Source organism: Maniola hyperantus, chromosome 18, assembly GCF_902806685.2.
Source record: "Maniola hyperantus chromosome 18, iAphHyp1.2, whole genome shotgun sequence".
Taxonomy (NCBI): domain Eukaryota; kingdom Metazoa; phylum Arthropoda; class Insecta; order Lepidoptera; family Nymphalidae; genus Maniola; species Maniola hyperantus.
In genome coordinates, this window is record NC_048553.1 from 5,045,371 (window position 1) to 5,064,656 (window position 19,286).

Genomic DNA, 19,286 nt, shown 5'->3' on the forward strand with positions numbered 1-19,286 from the left:
GACAGATACGATCACCCTAACGTAATAGAAGGACAAGGTACTATAGGAATAGAAATTATAGAACAAGTTCCAGACTTAGACGCCGTACTAGTGCCTGTTGGCGGCGGGAGTATACTGACTGGTATTGCTGTTGCAGTAAAACATCTCAAACCAGACACAGAAGTTTATGTAAGCTATGTTATCGACTCAAATATGTATAATCTTCTATATACCTATTATATAAATTTCGAAGTCCTGACTGACTGACTGACTGACTTATATAATATATCAACGCACAGCCTAAACCGCTAGTCCTAAAGACATGAATTTGGAGGATCTGTTCTTTGTAAAGAGTAGGTACCTATCCACTAAGAAAGGATTTTTCGAAATTCCACCCCTAAGGAGGATAAATAGGTACGGAAGTTTGTATGAAAGTCTGTCATTTTTGAAGTTACATCGATGAAAATTGGTATTTAGGCTTTCGATTAAGAATAAAAAATACATGTTTCACGATTTTTGGAAATTCTACTCCCAAGGGAGTTAAATAAGGCATGAAAGTTTGTATGAAAGTCCATCATTTTTCAAGTTCGGGTTTTCGGTTACAAAAGAAAAAATACGTACCTATAGGTACCTATTTCAGAGTTTTTGAAAACTCTACCCCCCCACGCCATAATTTTCTAAGTTCCACCCGACCCGAGTGAAGCCGGGACGGGTCTGCTAGTTAAGTTTATAATAGAGCAATGAATCAAGTCTTGATTTCAATAGATATTCTAATGATTTATGTAACATTAATTTGTCCAAATTTCTAAATCCCCTTTCAGGGCATACAAACAGACAAGACTTACAGTATGGTAGAAGCGTTGAAAAGAGGTGAACGAGTGAAGATAAATATAGAAGCTACTATAGCTGACGGTCTCGGAGTCAACATGGCTGGTGTGAACACATTTTACAATTTGAAAAACGGTGGAATATTAGATAAAATGGTAAGAGTAATGAATAGAACAGAGAATAATGCCTGAGATTAAGGTTTGGAATAATCTAATTGAAATAATAGCGTTAATATACGATAATGTAGAATTTAGAAGCATCCTTATGTGGAAACATTTTCAAAAATCAATTATTGCCCATAATATAAATATAGCATTTTTTTGTAAAGGTAGTTGTAAAAGAAGATTGGGTAGCGCGTGCTATCTTGCACCTTGTCGAAATTGAGAGATACGTAGTTGAAGGCGCTGCAGCTGTCACAATAGCGGCCATCATGGCAGGACTCTTTCCTAATCTTAAGGGCAAAAAGTGAGTAGTGAAGTTAAAACAGCTTACAACACAAAAGATGGGTTCCGTACCTCAAAAGGAAAATGGAACCCTTATATGATCACTTTGTTGTCTGTCTGTTTATCTATTTGTATATAAGTAAGTACATCATTAAAAAAATCATGAACAAATAATTAGTATTTTCAAAGTAAGGTTAATGTCAAATGGGGTATCATATGAAAGGGCTTTACCTGTACATTCAAAAACTGATTTTTATTTATTTGTATGCATTATAGTTTTTGATTTATCGTGCAAAATGACGATTAAATACGACTGTAGTACGGAACTCTCGGTGCCGAGTCTAACTCGCACTTGGCCGGTTTTTTGTCTTTTTTGCAGTAACTTTGCCGGACACGTCACACGATTCATTCTGTATTACCTTATTATCAGAGGTGCGTAACAAAAGATTTGCGTGAAACCCGCGGAAGATATTCTAACTACGCACCTGTGGCAGACTTGCAGCCTCACTAAAATATTTAAAGTTTGCTCTGCCGGTCGATAGAATCCCTCCTCCTTTGCGCTCCTGTGACCCCACAGGATTGCTTTTTCTAGACGTTTCCATTGACGACTGTAACGGAAGTACTCTTTAGGCTGTAGTCTGCACAGATCGGCTGATCTGTGAGCAAATGCTACCTTGTTGACGTATGTAGTATGTGCAGAGTGGTGTGCGTGCTGTCGGGGGGTAACATCGACACGACGATCCTGGCGCGCGCGCTGGAACGAGGTATGGCGGCAGAGGGGCGGCTGGTGAAGTTCAAGGTGACAGTGAGCGACCGTCCCGGCGGCATGGCCGACATGTGCGGGCTGCTGGCCAGCGTGGGCGTCACGCTTCGCGACTGCATCCCTGACCGTGCCTGGCTTAAGGGTGACGTCTTCAGTGTCGAGGTTAACTCTTTTAATTTATAGACTAACGCTTGGCTGGAATAAGACCTGCTGGCAAGTAATGATGCAGCCTAAGATGGATCATGAAGCGCGCTTACCTAGAAAATGCCTATTCACTCTTGGCTTGAAGGTTGAAGGTAAATATATTAAAAGTGGAGGAGGTAAATTAATTCAGGAAGGCGTTCCATATTATCCTGGCGGTCTACTTTCTCTATGCCTATACCTACTAAGACCACATGAGTAGATGTAGATGTCTATGTCTACTCGTGTGCGAAGACGTCAAAAAGGATGCTTTGTATGGGAGCGTTCATATATTACGCTCCTACACAATTAGTGAAATGTGACGTCATAAGAATTGACGTGCGTTTTTTGTTAAATCGCTAATTTACAATGGTTATTTTTAAAAGTAACGGACGACGTGGATTTTACATATTATGGAAGGAATAATAATCTCTAAGAAGTAATGATTTAGGCAACATCTCTAATGTAATGCTTTAAGATCCATAAGAATTAAGATCCGTACCTGTACAATCAAAAACCACAGGATCGTCCGAACGCATTTTCGTAGTTCAAAAGTCACTACGTGTTAGATTTAGATGCCTGTTTAGACTTAAGTCTACAGGCATCCATTTGACTCATATTCAGATTTCAAAATGCAAGGTCTATTGAGGTCTATCTTTATGCTATGGCATATGGCATCTATAGGCATAGATTATACACTTAATTATATTAATAGGTATGGTAAATTATTTGCAGAATCGAATCTAACTTTTATTTTTCTAGTTGAAAGTTATAGTCGAAACGAGAGGATGGGAACACACCAAAGAACTGGTAGAGCTGGTGAAAAAGAGGTACAAAGAATGTTTCTTCCCCGAGATGACCGAAAATCAGGATAGAGCCGCTGGCGCCAAACGTGGTCCCTGTCTAGCTCCGAATCCTGTTTGTATGCAAAAATAATATACCTACTTACCTGGCAAACTATAAAGTTTTGATAATTCTACTGATGTTTTCTATTTTATTTGGAAATTAAATTGTTCATAGTTATCTTTGTGTCATTTCATTAACGGATAGCAGTAGTTTATATTTAAGTATACCCCTTGATATTTGATATGGATGTGGAAAGTAAGTAGGTACTTAGGTAGGTATCAAATGAAAGACGTATCAATACATTACATACGCCAGTAGTATATAGAAATAATGTAAATTTTAATTCAAGGAAAGTTATTTCCCTCGAAATATAAGGAGGAGGAGGAGGAGGGGAGCTCGCGAAAATGATAGTATCATAATCTATTAAAAAAGTGCGTGCGAAGTAGTACATAAAATTTCTTTGAGTGCGTGTCATTAGTGATAGACCAGGAAGAGAAGGGTAATTATTCACCCAAGGAAGTGATAATGTAGAATCTGTCCTACTTACTGGCTTAGTTCTATATAGGGAGAGCCCGATGTCCAGCTGTGGACGAAAAGCGGCTGGTTGATTGATTGATTTATGCAGGACGATGCTGATAATGCTGATTGAATATACCTACGCACAGAAAATTTTCCAAAATTTCAAAGTTAGTCCTTAGAACAAGGAAAATGAAGTTGCCTCAGAATCAGACCCAAAAACTAGGACACTAGGAAACCTTAATGGAACTTTATTGTTCTGAGACATAGACGTAGAGTTTGGTCCAAAGAATTTCTAAGTACTACTTCGTAGTGTTTGGTCACAATCTGTCACAAGTCAAAACTTTTGATTTTTGTCTTACTTCAAACTGTCATAATTATTCAAACATGGTTTAAATTTTTTTGTGTTTTTAAAACCTAAATATAAGAAAAAGGTACCTAAATCAAGATGACGAGACGACAGGTAGATAATTTGTGATAAATAATTCTAATTATTACAATATCAATTTTTTTTATTGCCTACCTATCCATATCTGATCCAAAAAGAAGCATTAAAATAGGTACGTATACCTATAGCACTGGTCGTACATATAGTTCTCGACAGGTCGATATGGCAATCGGGGTATGAAGCGGGGGACACCCTGCACACCCGCATAGCGCCCGCGCTATACCGCACCGGGTAAGCGCGGGGGTTGTGCGGGGCGTCCCCACTACGATTGCCATCTCCACATGTCGCGTACTATAGATATCGTTGCGTGGAGAATAATATTATAATCACGAGCCTCAATAGCTTAAGGGTTAAGGAGCGGACTGAAATCCGACAGATCGATGGTTCAAACCTGATTGTCCTACGTCTTACCTACTCCAGACTCAAGCGTTACGTTTAGTTGGAGGGAAAAGGGAAAGGGAGACATGGCTAATATAATTCTACAAAAAAAAAACTTTAAAAACTAAACATACATATCTAAAAACTTTTATTCGACATACTTAAATGAATACCTACCTGATTCCGTATTATTTTAAAATTTAAAAATGCTTTATAAACAGGAAGACTTTGATGAGTTCTGTGACCCAGAAAATCCAAGAATCATTAAATATGACGATATCGTGGATGCTACAAAACGTATCAGAAAATTTATTAGTCCTACTCCAATAATAGTAAGTTTTGATTTGTAAAATTTCTATACTTACCTACCTAATTCTTAATAACTTTTCATTTAATTTAAAAATTATAATGTAATTAGCAGAAATATTTTCTTTGCAAATAGGCATCACACTACCAACGAGAGACTGGTATTAACATATTATATAAATTAGAGATGTTTCAACGGACTGGAAGGTATGATTTTAGTCGGATACCATTTATTTTCATGATTTTCACATTGAAATATTATAATTTTTCTTTTAAGTTTCAAGGAAAGGGGTGCGATTTATGCGTTGGAGTTACTATCGAGAGACAAACAAAAAGTCGGTGTAGTGGTAGCTTCATTAGGCAATCAAGCAGTGGGGATATGCTATTACGGGCAAAAAATGGGTGTACCCGTAACCGTAGTAATGCCTACGTGCGTACCAATAGCCAAACTGCAGCTTTGTCACAACCTCGGTGCCAAAGTCATAGTCCAGGGTAAAGAACTGGTAGAAGCACAGAGGCATGCCCGTAACTTTGCTAGAGATAAGGGACTCACGCATATCAACGGGTAATTGTCATAACTTCTATTACCTATTCTTAAATCAGTACACACTACCCGCTATTTATTAAAGTTTGTTTTAAATTTGTTACAAGTCGCGATTATCCAAACATCTTAACGGGGTACGGCAGTATAGCTATTGAGATTCTGGAACAGCAGCCTACTGTGGACGCAATCTTGGTGCCCGTGGGAACAGGCGGGCTGATAGCCGCCATAGCCACTGTTGTCAAACATGTAAAACCTAATTGCCTCGTATACGTTAGTAGACCCATATTTAATTAAAAACCAAAATCTGATACTATAATATATAATATTAGTGGTGACTCCATTTGACAGACTTCAAAGTTCAATGAAGAAAACTTTTTTAGGGTGTACAACCGGAGAGAATACCCACATTTTATAAGTCTCTGCAATCTGGCGAGGCTTTGACCTTACCTTACGAAACTTCGATCGCTGAAGGCATAGCGATGCCCTACGTTGGCGTAAATGCTTTTAGCAATGCGCAACGTAATATTGATAAAATGGTAAGACTTTGATTTTTTTTAGACAACATTTCTATAGGTACATTTTCATAACAGTAGATGGTAAATTATTCTTGTTCGGGATTTCATAATGTTCTCATTTTCGGAAAATCCTACTAGGTAGTAGGTACCATAGATTTATTTAAAATCTATCAACCCGTCTAGGCTTTAGGCGACGCGAAACAATTTTTTTTGATACATAGATACGTAAGAAGGTACCTACACCCGAAAATAACCCTCCTTCTGGTGCAGTCGAGTAAAAAGTACCTAATCATTAGGTACTTAAGTTTTTTGCTCGTTCTTCTCGGAAGGCATTTCTAACCAGTAGTAAATTCCATTCACTTGACGATTCGAAAGTACAATTATATAGTTTATTTTAATTTAAAAAACCTTAAAGTTTGCTTAACTTTATTAACCGACTTCAAAAAAAGGAGGAGGTTCTCAATTCGTCGGAATCTTTTTTTTTTTTTTTTTTTTTTTATTTTCCCCGATTACTCAAAGACGCCTGGACCGATTTTGAAAATTCTTTTTTTGTTTGAAAGGGTATAGTTCAAAGTTGGTCCCATTTAAATTTGGTGAAGATCTGATGAACATCTTCGAAGATAGATACTGGAACTCCTCAACGGATAAGAGTAAATTGCTCGCGATCAGTGTAATAGCTTAGTAAACAGTAGATTTTTAACCAGTCATAGCATAATTCCATGGGGCCACTAAAAATTGTGAAATAAAATTTTTTTACAAAAAAAATAAAAACCGACTTCGATACACAAACACTAAAAATTTAAAAATAATTTAATTTATTACCGAATATATTATGTATACAAGAGTTAATATAGTTCCATAACAATATTTTTTGGGGTCGGTGCCAATGAGGTGCCATTGTGGAGTCTCATAAAAATATGAAGTCTAGACGATTCGCGCAGCTAAAGCTAATTGGCACCGGCACCAAAAAGTATTATTATGGAACTATATTAACTCTTGTATACATAATATATTCGGTAATAAATTAAATTATTTTTAAATTTTTAGTGTTTGTGTATCGAAGTCGGTTTTTATTTTTTTTGTAAAAAAATTTTTTTTAATAAAATAACATACCTGGTGTCTCTTCTTCGACTATTCATCCGTTTTTTAAACTAGAAATGGCGCCCGATGTGGGGCGGAACAAGTCTGCAAGGTTAAGATTTTCAGTTTAAAAGTAGGTATAGAAGTTAAGTAGATAGTCCGCGACAGGTTAAGATGGCAATTAGGGTATGAGGCGGGGAGACACCCGCTCGTCACCTCGCCCGCACCGGTTGTGCGAGGCGTTCCCTCCCCGATTGCTATCTCGACCTGTCGCGTATACTTTAGTTTAATTACATATTTATAAAAAAAGTCAGAACATTCGCCATTATTATGCGATTGCTGTAAATTAGAATTAGATTAATTTAAAATATTTTTAGATGTTAGTAAAAGAGGACTGGATAGCTCGTGCCGTACTACACTTGGTGGAAAATGAACGCATTGTTGCGGAGGGAGCTGCAGCGTGCCCCTTAGCGGCTATTCTTGGCAATCTTGTCCCGGAACTTAAAACTAAAAAGTTAGTAAATCACTCCAATTAAATTATGTTCTCAGACCTAGCATGTCATTAATAAATACATACATGCCTACATTTCCTGTAAAAAACGACTTTCAAGTTTCTAAAACAGAGTTCATACCAGAGAGTAAGACGGTAGGCATAACGTCCGCCATGGTGTGAAATAGGTATTTATCCATACCTACTATAATATTATAAATGCGAAAGTGTGTCTGTCTGTCTGCTAGCTTTTCACGGCTCAACCGTTCAACCGATTTTGACGAAATGTGGTACAGAGGTAGCTTGCAACCCGGGGAAGGACATAGGCTACTTTTTATCCCGGAAAATTTAAGAGTTCCCACAGGATTTTTAAGAACCTAAATCCACGCGTACGAAGTCGCGGGCATCAGCTAGTTTCCAATAGATTTTGTAGTCGGTATCTCAAGACACACTTAGTAAGTTGTTACTCTATGCAAAAGTGTGCAAAGTATTTTCCTTGCAAACCGTGTATTTTCAATAACAGATAGAGGTCATTGGCCGTTCTATTCTTAATTTGAACGCGTAGACCCTACCTATCTAGTTGGTGAGGCACACCAAGTTTCACAAATTGACCCGGAATTTCTTCGCAATGCAAGCACAAAGAATGAAAGAAGAAAAGATGCAACGTCGAAATCTGTCAACGCTGAACGCTGTAGATATAAAGTCATTACAAATAGGTAGGTAGGTACCATAACAAAAGCTTCCGTTAACAACAATACAAACCGTGTTTGAACTTTGATTGCAGTGTGGTATGCATTCTCAGCGGTGGAAACATTGACACCGCGCTATTGAGTCGCTGTTTAGACAGAGGACGCGCAGCCGAAGGACGACTTATTAAATTTAGAGTAAGGCGTAACGCACACCTGCAAAGTGGAGTGTAAATGGGCCACGGACGTGCAACGTCATGTTCACAACTCTCAACAACGACTCAAAGTTCGAAGCCCTTTTAGTATGCTCCATCCTTTATCCGTTTTTAGGGTTCCGTATCTCGAACTGATAAAGGAACCCTTATAGTGTTTTCATTTTACGATTTCAACAGTAAATAAAGCTGCTTCTCACTGCTCGACTCCACTCAGCAGGACGTTTTGTCAACTAGGTAACTGTTTTTCACCTACGTAGGTAGGTACCTATCTACAATTTTATTTTAGTAAATATGTTTTAGGATAGGCAGCGATATTTGTAAACGAATATAATAGTTTCGGACTTTTTTATTTATTTTTAGGGTTCCGTACCTCAAAAGGAAAAAGAAGCCTTATAGGATCACTTTGTTGTATTTGTGTCTATCTGTCTGTCCGTCGAGTCTGTCAAAAAAACCTATAGGGTACTTACCGTAGACCTAGAATCATGAAATTTGATAGGGAGGTAGGTCTTATAGCACAAGGAAAGGAATAAATCCGAAAACCGTGAATTTAATAGTTTTTGATTTATCGTGCAAAATGTCGAAAAATACAACTGTCGTGCAGAACCCTCGGTGCGCGAGTTTGACTCGCACTGAGTCGGTTTTTGGGGTTCTGTACCTCAAAAGGAAAACGGAACCCCTAATCGGATCACTTCGTTGTCTGTCTGTCAAGAAACCTAGAGGGCACTTTCCGTGAAATTTGCCAGGTAGGTAGGTATGTCTTATAGCACACGTAAGGGAAAAATCCGAAAATTCTTATAAGAAACTAGCTGACCCGGCGAACTTCGTTCCGCCTAACAATCGATTCAATTTTTTTTTTTTTAAATATCAATTCACTATCAGAAATTCTCAAATCTCCACGATTTAGGAGTTCAGTACCTTGCAGCATCAGGATTGAGGAGTTGGGATCCGAAGTTCAATGATGTAGCCTATGCTTCGTACCTAAAATAATTTTGCATCATCCGCAGTTCCTGAATCATTATAGTTTAGGAGTGCTGTACCCTACATCATCAGGGTTGAGGAGTTGGGACTTGAAATCTGAGAATGCAGTCGTTGCTTGGTACCTATAATATGTATTCACTATGAACGCTTCCTGAATCTTGATAACTTAGGCGGGCAGTAACCCTGCAGCATCAGGATTAAGGAGTTGGATCCAGAATTTTTTATGAGACTACCACGAAAACTTCTTCTGTTGATTTAAAAAAATAATTTGCAAATCGGTCCAGAAACCTCGAAAAAATCGATGTAAAAAAAAGAACCACCTCCTTTTTGACAGTTGGTTAAAAACCGATGACCTTGAAATATTTACGGAACAATTTTTAAAATATCCCCTTTCTAACAAAAAAAGAATGAATGAAATCAGACTACGCGTTAATGAATTACAGCTCAGTATACATTTTAACTTTCAACCCCTCTCCTAAGGGAACCATGCTGAATTTCGGGATAAAAAGTATCCTATGTTCTTCCTCATAGTATGACCTCAAATCGTATTAAGTTTCATTGGAATCCATTCAGTAGTTTCAGCGTGATGCGCGACCGTGATACAGACAGACAGACAGACAGACAGACAGACAGACAGACAGACCGACAGACAGACAGACAGACAAAAATGAAAAAAATTACAGTTTTGGGTTCAGTATCGATTATAGAGTGCCCTCGAAAAAAAAAATTCAAAATATCTTCAATGTACAGAATTGGACCTGTTACAGTTTTATTATAAGTATTGATGTGTCTTAAATTAGAACCTGGCTTGACACACTGGCCGTGTGTCATGATAACTAATTATCTTTTACGATATGATGTTTCAAAATCTACTACTTCTACTGAAAAGTAGGTTTTGACTTAAAGCTATAATAACTTCACTATTCTATATTTCAAAAGTACCTATTCATTTTATTATACACAGTTAATTTTTTTATCAGGTTCTAGTCAAAGATAATGCAGTGAACATAGAACAGTTAATGAGACTGATAGCAAATGGTGGTTACACTATAATTAGGCAGCATTGTGATCGAATTTGGATAGAAAATGAAATATCCCTTGTTGAGGTAAGGAATGAGCTAAATAAATATACGTACCAGTACCTACGTACCTACAAGATGTGACTAATTCTACTGTACATAATCCCTAAAGTGACGGTTCTAAGTCTAGTGGTGTACTTTTCCGCAAGGAGCTTTATGAAAAGAATAGTAATATATTTAGAGCTGTCATTTTAGTTTAGAGATTGTGCATAACAGAAAATATCGAAATGCAGGCAGCTAAAGCTAATTTGTAATGAGAGGTTTAAGGCTCGTCCTGGCTACAGCGACCATGCCGCTGATGGCTGACCAACCAACAAAAACTTCTGCAAGTTTTGCTGCTAGTTGACACTTAGCTCCTATAGTCCGCGACAGGTTGAGATGGCAATCGGGGTATAAGGCGGCGCCCCGCACACCCGCACGTTGGTGACGTGCGGTGCGCTCGCCCGCACCGGTTTAGCGTAGGGCCCGTGCGGGTGAACGTCAGGATGGCCGGTGAGGTCCTGGAAAATTGATGAAATATCTTCCAAATAATTGTACCTAAATTGTACTATTTAGTACCTCTATTAAGATAATTAGTACCTTGATCAATTAAATAATAATTAAAGAATCTCATACACCGGCCATGCTGACGTCAGGTTCGCCGTTGTGTTTTTGTACCTGGCTTATAGCTACGATTATCATTCTAAAAGTTACGTAGATAAATTGTACCTAAATAGTACCTACCGAAACATCCAATGCATAATGAAAATCTCACCAAAATTGCACACAAAATAATATTTGTTTCCGCGCCATACAAATATTTAAGGCTCCCCCACACAGGCGCGTTATTATAGGTCGATATTATCGCAGCAGTGTGTAACTACTAGAGGTGACCAATTTATTTATTAACCTGTTAATTTAACACATATTAAAGTTTGTTGATTAACTGCGATACTAAAACTTAACAATTTTAAATAAAAAAATATTATTAAATCAAAAAATACATATTATTATAGTTAGAACCTATACCTACGTTCTAAGTAGCTGCAGTAGGTACTTAAGTAGGTAGCGCGAAGATTCCAGGAAATTAAATTTCGAAGCGGGCGCGCGGTGCAAAACGCGCGCGCGACGACATTATACCTACCTACCGATTGCGACCGATTACGTCATGCGCTAAAAATACCAATACATTGAATATGGTTAAAAATAACAAGTCAACTAATGTTAAATAGCACCACATTGATATGATGATAAATTTAACATATCAAACGATTTTGTTGTTCCCATCATTCGATGGGAACAACAAAATCATTTGATATGTTAAATTAGTTAAAATTGTTTGATATGTTAAATTGTTGTTAGGTATTCACCTACGAAGTGTTAATAAATAAGTTAAATAATTATTTTTGTTGATGCTTTGATTTGATACATACATAATACAATAGTCGAAATTTTTGTTATTTCTGTTTATTAACGATACTGTTCGATTAACGATAGTGCGCGTTCATAGACTATTTGCTAGTTTATTTTTTCGGGCAATCTGATGGTGTAGTTTATTTTGCTCACTTCGTTGTCTGTCCGTCCGGCCGTCCGTCTGTCTGTCTGTGCGTCCGTCCGTCCGTCTGTCTGTCTGTGCGTCCGTCCGTCCGTCCGTCTGTGCGTCCGTCCGTCCGTCTGTCTGTGCGTCCATCCGTCCGTCTGTCTGTGCGTCCGTCCGTCCGTCTGTCTGTGCGTCCGTCTGTCTGTCTGGCTGTCTATCTGTCTGTCTGTCAAGAAACCTACAGGGTACTTCCCGTGGACCTAGAATCATGAATTTATCAAGTAGGTAGGTACCTAGGTTTTATAGCACACGCAAGGGGGAAAATTTGAAATCCGTAATTTCTGGTCACGTCATCATCATCATCATCATCAACCGATAGACGTCCACTGCTGGACATAAGTCTCTTGGAGTGACTTCCACTCCACACGCCACGGTCTTGCGGCGCCTGAATCCAGCGGCTCCCTGCGACTCGTTTGGTTACATCACCAAAAATAAATTTAAATGTGTTCATGAAAGTAGTGTTTTCAATTTTCAAAGTAAGATGAAATCAAGTGGGGTAGGTTTCGTGTTTTTTTTTTTAGTCAGTGTTATATTTTTAACGTAAAATTAATCAATAAATTTTAATAACAATTGTTGATATTATATTATGTAAGTTTAACAGTATTTGACACCACTAGTAACTACATGACCATCCTAATACAAAATGTACTGAAAACAGATGTCGCAATAACGCATGCGATATTATCGACCTATAATAACGCGCCTGTGTGGGGGAGCCTTAAATATTTGTATGGCGCGGAAACAAATATTATTTTGTGTGCAATTTTGGTGAGATTTTCATTATGCATTGGATGTTTCGGTAGGTACTATTTAGGTACAATAATTTATCTACGTAACTTTTAGAATGATAATCGTAGCTATAAGCCAGGTACAAAAACACAACGGCGAACCTGACGTCAGCATGGCCGGTGTATGAGATTCTTTAATTATTATTTAATTGATCAAGGTACTAATTATCTTAATAAAGGTACTAAATAGTACAATTTAGGTACAATTATTTGGATGATATTTCATCAGTTTTCCAGGACCTCACCGGCCATCCTGACGTTCACCCCGTGCGGGTGTGCGGGGCGTTCCCTCTCCGATTTGCTATAATATATGTAAAGTGGCTGAACAGTGAACAGTCAAGTGTCAACACAAACTAAATATATTATTATGGACGTGTACACAATATTCAACATTTACCTAAATGATTAACAGTTAAATTTCACTAGTTGAGTATGTTTAAAAAATAAATGAAAATATTATATTTCATTTACTCTTTTAGGTAAAACTGGTTTGTGAAAGCAGAGATTTAAATCATGCATTAGAACTGAAAACGCTCCTTGAACGAACTTACCGAAACAAATGCATATTTGAGACGGAACCCTTTAATACAGACAGGACCTGCCCATGTTATGCCCATAAATGAGCAAAACTTATTTTATTACAGACGCAGTTGCATAAAAAGATTTTACTTTTTAAACTTTTAAAGTCTTTATTAACATCACATCAATATAATATTACTTACTTATTACAATAGATCAATATATGAGATGAAAGTTGAAATTATGTAATAATTCCTTTGTCATAGTTTTTGTGAGATAAATTAAAGTTGATCATTTAAAGTTCTCGTCCATGAATTTTGCCATCCTAATATCCCTTTTGCTAAGACCATTACAGTCGTGGGATGACAGTGTTACCTGCAAAAATGTAAAAAGATAGGACTTTATACACTATGATGCTAAGTGAAGATGATATGATTCAAGGCTGAGATCTATACACTTTGACTTTGCTCAGAATTAAGACATTATTAAAACGAGACAGCACTATACCGCTGGCATAAATCTGTCTCGTTTTAACTGAAACTTAAGTCTAAGCAAAGTCAAAGTGCGCTCTATAGATTTCAACCTAAGATTTGTTGTAGTTATCAGAATAAATAAAACATTATTATTCGTAGATTGCCTTAAGTACACAATAATCTCAATCTTACCTGCAGTTTATTATAAACATTAAACCATTCTGGATGGTGATCCATTTTCTCAGCAAGCAATGCAACTCTAGTCATGAATCCAAACGCTTGATTGAAGTCTTTAAACTGAAACTCCTTTATCATAGCATCTCTATCGCTTTGTACCTTCCATCCAGACTCCAAGAGGGGATTTAGTAAGCTTACCCGCTCATCTTGATTTAGTTTATCAGCCTGAAAACAAATGTAGATAGATAAATCATAAATTTTATTGCCTTAAGTTCCTGAGTGCTGACATCCATACTAATATTATAAATGCGAAAGTGTGTCTGTCTGTCTGCTTGCTTTTCACGGCCCAACATTTAACTGATTTTGATCAAATTTGGCACAGTTAGCTTACATACCGGGGAAGGACATTGGCTACTTTTTATTCCTGAATCATAGAGTTCCCACAGGATTTTTAAAAACCTAAATCCACGCAGACAAAGTCGCGGGCGTCCTCTACTAAATTATGAACATAGCTTCTGTACCTATATCTATGATAAGGTGATCTAGACATGAAAACTCTCTAATAGAACTCCCATTAACTTGACAGGAGGGTAAAACACTTACACAAACTCACAGTAACTAGGTAGATGGAAAGTCTCCAACCAGAGCAACCCATGGGGAAAAATATTAAGAATCAACAAGTGGTAACAAGGTAGTAACTAAGTAAGGAATAGATAAAACAATATTATATACTTTAGTGTCAAGGTAGTGAACATACAACCTTGAATTATTATATTGAATAAAAACTACGGTAGGTAGGTAAGATTTATTAAATATTAATTGCTTTACCATTTTCCTCTTATTTGACGAAGGCGTGGACACGCTGGCTAAACCGGCCGTTCGGATCCGACTGACGCAATTTGTAGGAGGCTTATTAGCCGCGATGGCATTGATCGTAATGTTTTGCGCCACTCCGACGGGGTGAAAGTGTATCACTATCAAACTCCTGACATTGTTCAAATATCGAGCTCGAAACATTATAAATAGGTACCTACTTACCTACTAGTACGCGACACCGACAGGTCGAAATGACAATCACGGTACGCCCCACACACCAGCACATCCCCCGCGCTAGCCCGATGCAGGCGAAAGTCGAAACGTAGGTAGTGATTATAATATAGGTACTCTTTGGGCGAGAGCGCGGGACGCGGGTGAGTGACGTACGGGTGTGCGGGGCGTCCCCCCGCCTCATACCCCGTTTACCATCGGGCTCTGGCTGTCAGTTGTCACCACAGACTACAGTGTATATAGGGAGATAGACTGGTAAGTCGGGCCGTCAAGGCGCCCACTTGAAAAGCGCCATCTAGGAGACGGGTTTGGTACTAAATACAGCCAATACCCAGTATATATACCTACCTATATACATACTTTATAGTTTTTTAAATTAGGTAGGAATGTGGTGTTTGATTTGCGGGAGTTTTGAATGGATAATGGTACTTATCTTGGCAATACTGATAATTACCAATATCACAATGGCATTTAACTCCCGCCAATCAAATTTAATTCAAAAATTAAACACAACTTATTATAAGTTATTTAAACTTTTTCAATTTATTTTTTTTATAATAAATATCAGCATCACATTTAAGTGGATCTCTTGAATCAAAAAAGTGAATTTTTCCATTTAAAATAAAATTTATATCTTTGCACCAGTTATTTATAAAAAAAATGACAGTTTCCTTGGTCAAAAATTAATAATTTTGTCTCTATGTGAGCTACATGATATAAAGTTAAAATTTATATTTGATAATAGTATTAATTTTACGTACTCTTGTATTTTATTTTTATTACTTCTGTTTTTCAAAATTTCAATTACGTGATTTTCGATCTCAGCGAAGCAATCAAAAATGTTTCTCGTCGGATAACATAGCCATCCTTTGTCATTGTATTCGCTAATTTTAATATGTTTATGAAAAGCCTCCAGTTCCTTACTTTTAAACACTTCAATGCATTCAGGACAACTTTTGAAAACTTTTTTTTGCACTTTTGTCACAAGCCATCCACTGCAATATGCTACTGCCGCACACCTCTCTACATCTGTCGGAGATTTGCCTTCAATTAGTTTATTTGTATTTATATGTTCAAATCATTAAAATCTATTTCTATATTTTCTGTGTTTTCTTCGTTACTCTTTTCGCTACTTTTTATAAGATTTTTTAAATTGTTTAGGCAAAAGTCCCCATCTTTTTCACAATTTGCCCCGACAGAATGAGGAGATGTTAAATTATTTACCATTAACGTCTTATATGCTGCTTGAAACCCATATGCATTTGGCATATTGTTTGAATGGCCCTGTGCTCTTATTGCACCAAAAAAGTTTTCCAAGGGGTCCTGATTGAAATGTCGTAACAAAAGTGAAGTTACATTGAGGGACTTTAAATGATTGATTAATAACTGGAACCCTTCAATTGTTTTTATCCAGCTCGAAATTGATGGAACAGAGGCTTTTCTCCCATCCTTTGTAACAAAGACCATGGACTTCAATACTGGCAAACTTTTTCTCCATAACTGGTGATGAGGAGATTTGGGAGTTACAGCAGTTCTATAAATTTTACCGTTTCTTATTTTGCTGTAACTCCCATTCACAGAATCAAATAATTCGTCCATCAATATTAACAAATCGGCCGTGTCTTTATTTTCAGCTGGAAGTTGCCCACAATCTAAAAAGAAAAAAAGGACATGTTAAATACTCATAAAATAAATTATAATAAGTAAAAATTAAAATATTCTATTCTACTAATTAATAAGAATGGAACACAATACACAAATAAGCTGGATAGCCTAGTGGTTATGACGTCGTCTCCTACTCTGTAGTGACCCGGCGGTGGAGTGATCATGATGATCATGATGAAGTAGAAAACCTTGCATAAAGAGTAAAATCCACCAACTTTGACAATGGTAAAGAGAGCAATGTACATCAGTATACAAATCAAGTAGGTACCTGCCATATATCCAAGAGCAACGCCGACTGTCCGACTGAATACCTGAGTGCAGTGTTTCACTTTCATTTTAGGTATTAGTTTGGGCACAACATGTTGCGCCGTTAATTTAGGCACCAAGCGGACACCTTTATAGCCTGGCTGCCTGTGGTACATTTCTTCTAAATGCTGCCATTTTGCAACTTTTTGCTTCCCATCTTGGGTAAACATTAAATTTTTGTTCAACAAATTATTTCTTATACCCTTCATCAGATGGGGTGCATCAAATAAAGGAAAAATCTTTTTTTTATTTAATTCAAAAAACCCACCAGTCCATTCTTTGTTGTCTCTTAAATATTCTATTCTAGTCTCATTTAGTAAACTGTTTATAGCAGCTCGGTTTGATGCCCCCTGGTCACAAACAGTGGCCACAACTTTTAAACCGGTGGCTTCTACTTCTTTTATGACAGTTTTTATTTGTGCCTTTAAGCTGTCTGCTTTAGTAGAGCCTCTACAAAATGTGAAATAAACTGGTTGTTTGAATTTTTTTATGATACCTCTCACCATAAACACCAAAACATGGTCACAAATTTGCTTCTTTTTTTCCTCACCGTCATCCACCATACCAATAATTTCATCATTTTTTCTGCAGTAGGTTAAATTTGGTGAAATTGCCATTTCATCAAAGATAATCGTACAAAACTTATGGTTGTCATTTAACTTTGTTACAGGTTTCTTTAATTCTTCAAATAATTCCACGGTTTTACCTGGCTTGAGGTTTATTTTTTGTAATAAAGTAGAAAGTGTTTTTCTCTTAGGCAAAACACTAAAAGAACTTAGAAACCTATATGCCTTTGGACTGCGCTTGTACAATGCAAGGGAAAGAATTTTTTCTTTAATTGTGAAGCGTCTTCCTTTTGCTTTCTTTCCAAATTGAGTGACTTGCATAGCAAAAAAAGTTTTTGTCTCTTCACTCATATTTTTCATCAAAAGCTCAAATGCTTCGGTCTTTTTAAGTTTAATAGCAGCCTTCTTCTTAAAGTAGTCTTTCTGTATTCGACATTTTTTTAATTGATGTCTCATATTTGAAATTTCTTTGCAGAGTTCCTTCTCTTGTTTGGTGAGAACCCACTTCTTAGCTGAAAGTAAAATGACATCAAATATTAAAAATTGCTGTTCATTAAGTACCATCATGATTAATCATGGTTCGTCATTCAGTGCAATCGTATAACAGCCTAGTAGCTATGACTTTTCGACAGGTTGGGGGTGCAATCAATTCTAACTTTGCAGAGTTATGTGCATTTTAAGAAATTAAATATCACTTGCTTTAATGGTGAACGAAAAAATATCTTAAGGAAACCTGCATGGCAGACGATGGCCTAAACTCATCTCACTCTTAGAGGAGACCTATGCTCAGTAATAAGCTGGCAATGAGTTGATCATGACTAAAGATATTATCAATGAGCAATAAATTCTTAGGGTTATCAAAATAGAGCCTTTTTACTGTTATTCTGCTGCTAGTCTTTCTGACCGTGTATAATATTGTTGTCTTGAAGTCATATTATACAGAGTTATTTAGACAACCTGGCATTTTTGGGGCAGAAAAAATATTGATCCCAACTTGATATGCCTGAGACTTTGTCCACATGAATTTGTTTTTAAAAGTGTCTGCTACAGACAGAGTATGAAGCATGGCATGATCACCACAGTAAGTTATAATATTTAACTAATCCAAGTAAGTTATAAAAACTTTTTAGTTTAAAACGAAGGATTCTGATATACCTTTTAAATTGTCCTTTGAGTTTAACTTAATAGCAACTGCAGGTACTGCTTTACTTGATGTTGCAACAAGTCCTGCAAAATACCAAAAATAACACATGAGATAATAATACGATAATCTATACCAACCAATTTTAAAAAAATCTTTTACAAGTAGAAATCTACATTATTCCTGAGTAACATAAGCTATATTTTATTTTCAAAAAATTAGAGATCCACATGAAAACTGTAATAAGCTACCCATGCGAAGGTAAGGTCACTAGTTAATACTAAAGCTACCAACAATGGAAATGAAAAAATGATGTTTGATTTGAAAGGTATCAAACTTTCACATCAGTAGTTCATTTAAGTTATACTACACTATTCTATTAGTATCTAATTAAATTGAAATGATATGATCATGTAAATCAAAAACACTATTTTTTTGCATTTCCTATTGTATGGCATATACATATCTGCCATGTTAAAAAATAAACTTAAAGGCGATTTAAAATTATAGGGTACTAACTAGCTTATGCTTTCGACTTCGTCCGCATGGACTACACAAATTTCAAACCCCTATTTCACCCCCTTAGGGATTTAAATTTTCAAAAATCTTTTCTTAGCGAATGCCTACATCATAATAGCTATCTGCATGCCAAATTTCAGCCTGATCCGTCCAGTAGTTGGAGCTGTGCGTTGATAGATCAGTCAGTCAGTCAGTCAGTCACCTTTTCCTTTTATATATTTAGATTTAAGAT

The 19,286-nt window shown here is 36.8% G+C and overlaps 4 protein-coding genes across 5 annotated transcripts in view; 2 read left to right on the top strand and 2 right to left on the bottom strand.

Annotated features, from left to right (window-relative positions):
• LOC117990591 (L-threonine ammonia-lyase-like) overlaps nucleotides 1–3,216 on the top strand; it is a 5,275-nt gene extending 2,059 nt beyond the window's left edge. The window contains exons 5-9 of the mRNA XM_034978047.2: nucleotides 6–168; nucleotides 801–962; nucleotides 1,136–1,272; nucleotides 1,950–2,175; nucleotides 2,956–3,216. Coding sequence (XP_034833938.1) covers nucleotides 6–168; nucleotides 801–962; nucleotides 1,136–1,272; nucleotides 1,950–2,175; nucleotides 2,956–3,129 — 862 coding nt within the window. The 3' untranslated portion in view covers nucleotides 3,130–3,216. The remainder of the gene's footprint in view (nucleotides 1–5; nucleotides 169–800; nucleotides 963–1,135; nucleotides 1,273–1,949; nucleotides 2,176–2,955) is intronic.
• Nucleotides 1–6,876, bottom strand: part of LOC117990429 (L-threonine ammonia-lyase-like) — a 25,982-nt gene extending 19,106 nt beyond the window's left edge. For both annotated transcript variants that reach the window (XM_069504445.1, XM_069504444.1), the window contains exon 1: nucleotides 6,860–6,876. The gene's annotated coding sequence lies outside the window, so the exon portion shown is untranslated. The remainder of the gene's footprint in view (nucleotides 1–6,859) is intronic.
• LOC117990595 (L-threonine ammonia-lyase-like) lies at nucleotides 3,977–13,264 on the top strand. The gene is made up of 10 exons (XM_034978052.2): nucleotides 3,977–4,018; nucleotides 4,603–4,713; nucleotides 4,824–4,894; nucleotides 4,965–5,252; nucleotides 5,339–5,501; nucleotides 5,612–5,767; nucleotides 7,204–7,340; nucleotides 8,101–8,200; nucleotides 10,176–10,301; nucleotides 13,121–13,264. Exons 1-10 carry the CDS (start codon nucleotides 4,004–4,006, stop codon nucleotides 13,262–13,264), a joined length of 1,311 nt encoding a protein of 436 aa, XP_034833943.1. The 5' UTR covers nucleotides 3,977–4,003.
• A 40-nt stretch (nucleotides 13,265–13,304) lies between these two features.
• Pcd (pterin-4a-carbinolamine dehydratase) lies at nucleotides 13,305–14,842 on the bottom strand. Its single transcript, XM_034978058.2, has 3 exons — nucleotides 14,639–14,842; nucleotides 13,826–14,035; nucleotides 13,305–13,535 (listed from the first exon to the last, which is right to left on the bottom strand). Exons 1-3 carry the CDS (start codon nucleotides 14,825–14,827, stop codon nucleotides 13,452–13,454), a joined length of 483 nt encoding a protein of 160 aa, XP_034833949.1. The 5' UTR covers nucleotides 14,828–14,842; the 3' UTR covers nucleotides 13,305–13,451.
• Nucleotides 14,843–19,286: the final 4,444 nt, after the last annotated feature.

Excerpts from the sequence above, each read along its gene's own strand:
- Pcd (XM_034978058.2), bottom strand. The coding sequence starts at position 14,827 with ATGTTTCGAGCTCGATATTTGAACAATGTCAGGAGTTTGATAGTGATA. Across the intron at positions 14,036-14,638 it reads CGTCAAATAAGAGGAAAATG|GCTGATAAACTAAATCAAGA; the intron begins GTAAAGCAATTA and ends ATTTGTTTTCAG. Across the intron at positions 13,536-13,825 it reads ATGTTTATAATAAACTGCAG|GTAACACTGTCATCCCACGA; the intron begins GTAAGATTGAGA and ends ACATTTTTGCAG.
- LOC117990595 (XM_034978052.2), top strand. Across the intron at positions 5,502-5,611 it reads AACCTAATTGCCTCGTATAC|GGTGTACAACCGGAGAGAAT; the intron begins GTTAGTAGACCC and ends AAACTTTTTTAG. Across the intron at positions 8,201-10,175 it reads GACGACTTATTAAATTTAGA|GTTCTAGTCAAAGATAATGC; the intron begins GTAAGGCGTAAC and ends TTTTTTTATCAG.